At 48.0% G+C, this 4817-nt stretch overlaps 1 protein-coding gene across 1 annotated transcript; it reads left to right on the top strand.

The window, feature by feature from the left end:
- The first annotated feature begins 1439 nt into the window (after positions 1–1439).
- On the top strand, positions 1440–2609 carry LOC110366241 (olfactory receptor 14J1-like). The gene has a single exon (XM_065040738.1). It carries the CDS (start codon positions 1440–1442, stop codon positions 2412–2414), a length of 975 nt encoding a protein of 324 aa, XP_064896810.1. The 3' UTR covers positions 2415–2609.
- Positions 2610–4817: the final 2208 nt, after the last annotated feature.

Below are 4817 nucleotides of genomic sequence, written 5' to 3'. Positions count from 1 at the left end.
GTGGACAGCACCTGCATCACCTTTGCTGGACCTGTCAGCCTTAGTCTGACCTGTCCTGTTTTCCAACCTGCAAACAGGAAGGTGCCCCCAGGCAGTGCCCTGTGAACAGGCAGGATCTGTAGGGCCAGGGGGAGGGCACAGAGGGTGGGATGGTCTGTGATCACTGACAGGGAAGAGACATGGACAGGGAAACACCTCCCAGGGGGAAAATCTCCAACAGAAGGGATGTGATATTGGAAAGAGAGGAAAATAAACCCAGAAATGTTGTGAAAGGGAGAACACAGAAATCTCTGTATGATACCCTGCAGTGCAGATCCCTCCTGTGAGCAGCCCCCTGGCCTCCTGTCCCACCCAGCAAAGCCTCTGCCCTCAGGGCCGGGGGCTCCAAGGCATGAAGCAGCTCCTGTGCAGCCAGAGCTCCAGTTCCTCTGCAGAGCACAGGGGCTGAGAGCAGCTGCCCGGCAGTGTTGGTGTCTGGGAGGTGGCTGCACAGCTGGGGAAGGGTGACGCTGTCTGCGTGCCCGGCTGCCTCTGCCCTGGCCTCTCTCACACCCACCCTCACCGCATTTTCCTTCTTGCTGCCCTGCTCTGGGTCACTGCTGTTGGGATCTTGTTCTTGCTGTCAGGCTCTCTGGGGATGGGAGTGCTGAGACCTTGGACAGAGAAAATGCTGTTGGGTTTGTGAAACAAACTGTGTGTGGTTTGGGGCTAAACATGGGGTGCTGAGACTTTAGGAAAGAGTGAGACATGTCATGGTCTGAGGTGGGTCCGTCTGCTCTCAGCAGTGCCTGGTGGCTTCTCGGTTTAACATGGGAGTGTGGTCACCTTCCGTCTCAGAAAGGTGCCAGCCCAGGGAAGCTGTCCTCACTCTGCACTGACCCACAGGCATCCTCTTGTCTCACAGGACTCCCTCTGTTCTCCCTGAATGCAGCAGAAATGCTGAGGTTTTCTGACACCAAACAACACTCCCCAGGTGAGTTGCAGGATTGGATTGGATGATCTTTCGAGGTCCCATCCAATTCCTAACTTTCTGTGATTCTGTGAAGCTGTAAGAAAAGCAAACATTTCAAACTTCATTTTACCATCCTGTTTCCTTCTGGTGATAGTGCAGATGCTGACAGGCCCTTCTCCACCAGCAGCAGTTTCAGACTATAACTTTGAACCCCAGGACTGGCCCCTACCCCCTGTTCCGATGCCCCCTGTTGCAGAGCAGGGCTGACTCCTCAGCAGCCAGCGGGCACAGGCCCTGCTCCTCACTGCACCTCCAGCCAGCACCACCCAGGGCTCAGCCTCAGAGCTGAAGGAAGGTCTTCTAAAAAACAGCAAGGTCATGTGGAGCAGTAGTAGTGTATATAATGGCTTTGGTTTTGCTCAGAGAATCTCCCCATTCTTTTCGCTTTTTTTCTTACTATCACAGAACCCACATCCCAAGACAGCAAATGTCCAACAGCAGCTCCATCACCCAGTTTCTCCTCCTGGCGTTCACAGACACACGGGAGCTGCAGCTCTTGCACTTCTGGCTCTTCCTGGGCATCTACCTGGCTGCTCTCCTGGGCAATGGCCTCATCATCACCACCATAGCCTGGGACCAGCACCTCCACACCCCCATGTACTTCTTCCTGCTCAACCTCTCCCTCCTCGACCTGGGCTGCATCTCCACCACTGTCCCCAAGTCCATGGCAAATTCATTCTGGAACACCAGGGCCATCTCCTATGCAGGTTGTGCTGCTCAAGTCACTCTGTTTGTCTTCTTCATTTCAGCAGAGTATTTTGTTCTCACCATCATGTCCTACGACCGCTACGTTGCCATCTGCAAACCGCTGCACTACGGGACCCTCCTGGGCAGCAGAGCTTGTGTCCACATGGCAGCAGCTGCCTGGGCCACTGGGTTTCTCAGTGCTCTGCTGCACACAGCCAATACCTTTTCAGTGCCCCTGTGCAAGGGCAATGCCCTGGACCAGTTCTTCTGTGAAATCCCCCAGATCCTCAAGCTCTCCTGCCCAAACGTCTACCTCAGGGAAGCTGGGCTTATTGTTGTTGGTGTCTGTTTGTTCTTTTTGTGTTTTGTGTTCATCATGGTGTCCTATGTGCAGATCTTCAAGGTGGTGCTGAGGATCCCCTCTGAGCAGGGACGACACAAAGCCTTTTCCACGTGTCTCCCACACCTGACCGTGGTCACCGTGTTTTTGATCACTGCTATTTTTTCCCACTTGAAGCCCTCCTCCATCTCCTCCCCATCCCTTGACCTGCTGGTGTCTGTTCTGTACTCAGTGGTGCCCCCGACATTGAACCCCCTCATCTACAGCATGAGGAACCAGGACCTCAAGAATACCCTAAGGAAACAAATGTCTGGATATTTTTCAAAGGCAATAAACTTCCTATCTTCTGCATATCACTCAGGGCATAACTCATGATGGGCCTATCCTCTCTTTAGCGTATTTTTTTAATTTGTATGTTATTTTTTGCAGTTGGGGAGAGGCTTGTTTGGTTTTGCTTTTTTAAAACGTGATAAGGTTGCTTACAAAAGAATTCATTATCCATCTAACTTCTAATTTACCATCTACATTTATAGTTTGAGTCACAGCCTGATACTGTAAATTGGCTAATAAAAAAAAACTTCTAAAACCAAATCAATTTACTATTTTAGAAGCAAGAACCCTTTATTGATTTATTGGCTCCCATGGGAATTGTTTTTGCCTAATGGGGGTCCTGAACAATTCACAGACACAGGTTATATTCACACAGATCATACATATTCATTACATTTCCAATAAATCCTTTGCATATGCATTACATCTCTTTGTTATTCTACTTGAAACCTCCTTGCACTGGTGTCACAACCTTTTCCTCTGAGAGCAAGGGCATTGTCTCCTAACCTTCTCCTGCTGAAAAAATACTATTTTTTTCACTTAATGCCCAACAAGTGCCTGACAAACGACATCTGTGAACCTTATTACTATTAACTTATAAGTGCCTAAAATCTATGACCCTTAGTTATATAGAATTATTTTATTACTAATTGCTGATTTTAAGTATCACCTGGAATCATCACAGTGACAATGGGGAGCGCACTGCCTGTCTGGGATGTAGGAGATGGGGTCTGGAATGAGAGTCCTGGAGCAGTTTCTCCTGGTTGTTCATGAAGCAACAAGAAGGGCTGGATATTTGGACTGAGAGACTCTCCTTAAGGACTCCCAAAGGGCATGGATATGGTGTACAGTTTCCTAAGTTCTCCTCTCAGTGCTGCCTTTTCTGGTGAGGACCACAGAGGCTGCCAGCCTTGTAGAGGACCAGGAAAGGCCTTGTCCTTCCTGCAGTCACAGTGAGAACCCAGGTCTCTGTCTTAACCCAGCTAAGGAGCCTTGTCTAGGGGTGACTTTTGGGGTAAACGTGACATGTGGGGTTTGTCTTAGGATGTGCTGAGCACCAGAAGTACCAGAACAAAACGATGTGTCTTCTGGGTGAATACTTTTTTTCAGTGCAAGCCCTGACACAGGTCCCAGATTTGTTTTCCATGTCTCCCTTCACAAGGAATGATGCCTTGAGAGATGGGCACCAATCATTCTCCAGCTACTTCCCAGGCCTGGTGAAGCACCAGGACAGCAAGGACTTCTGGCCCTGCACCCTAAACTCTGGGTGTTATCTTGGGGCAGCTGAACAACAGCATTTTTCTCTCCAAGGCAATTTCCAGCCCAGGTCAATTCCTGTCTGATCTCTCCCCATCCCTCCTCTGATCTGATCTGGTGCTCCTGGCCCCTCCCCTGTGCTCCCCACAGGGCCCTAACCTGGCACTGATGCTCTACAGAGCAGGTTGGCTGCAGGACTATGGAGTGACTGCAGACTGGTTGTGCTGCTCAGTGAGGGCGAATTATCATGGACTCCACACAATCCAATATGAATTCAAGTGAAGCCTATTTATTACAGAAACAAGCCTCCTTATATATGCAGTTATTTCCGGATCATGCATCAACGCTCCAAGCATGCATTAACTGATTGGATATTGTCTATGTTCACGAGATGTCTACGCACCCGAGTCTCACTGCTAATAGGTCTGTTGATTTATATTGTGTTGCTGCCCTGCAGCTGCTGAACTGTCCCACTCCCACAGCATATCCTATTTTCAGCTTGACAAGGTGCCCTTGAAATTCTTTTGGGCCTGGCTAGTTCAGTAACAAATCTCCATCTAATATAAACCCATCCACACATTAACTTCAAGAAAATCCCTCAAATCTCCCACACTGCTCAGTGATGGACACAAATGCAACTGGATGGGCTGCACTGACACTGATCTCTTTCCCAGGGGTCTAAAGTTGTGAAAAGGGCTCAGAGCATTTTTCGTTACTTGAGCTGTTCTCCAGTGCACATATTGAACCATCCATGGGCTTTCACTGAGGGAGATGTTAATCATCCTTCAGTCTCTTTTTCATGATCTTGCTGGGTCCCCATGGCCTCTCCTGGGATAGCAGAGACCTTGGTTATTTATGGATACTGTCCTTGTTTTAGCTGAGATAAGTTTCTTTCTAGTAGTTGTGTTTTGAATTTAGTATGAGAAGAATGTTGATAATACACTGAAGTTTTGATTTTTGCCAGATATTAAAAAACTTCTCATCTTCCCATACTCCGCCAGATGCAGAAGAATTTGGGAGGGAGCAAAGCTGACCCAAGCTATATATAAATGAAGTTGTACAGGGGTCAAATACCACTGCTTGGAAATTATTGATGTTGTGGGCAGTAAGTGATTTCATTGTGCATCACTTTTTTGTATATTCTATTATTATTATTGTTATTATTATTATTACTATTACTATTATTATCAT

The sequence above is a fragment of the Columba livia genome, chromosome 25 (genome assembly GCF_036013475.1).
Source record: "Columba livia isolate bColLiv1 breed racing homer chromosome 25, bColLiv1.pat.W.v2, whole genome shotgun sequence".
In the NCBI taxonomy this organism is placed as follows: Eukaryota; Metazoa; Chordata; class Aves; order Columbiformes; family Columbidae; genus Columba; species Columba livia.
Note: the sequence above shows the minus strand (reverse complement) of the source record. Positions and strands in the feature narration are given on the sequence as shown.

What these genes read in the sequence shown, in the direction of transcription:
- LOC110366241 (XM_065040738.1), top strand. Translation starts at nt 1,440, where the DNA reads ATGTCCAACAGCAGCTCCATCACCCAGTTTCTCCTCCTGGCGTTCACA.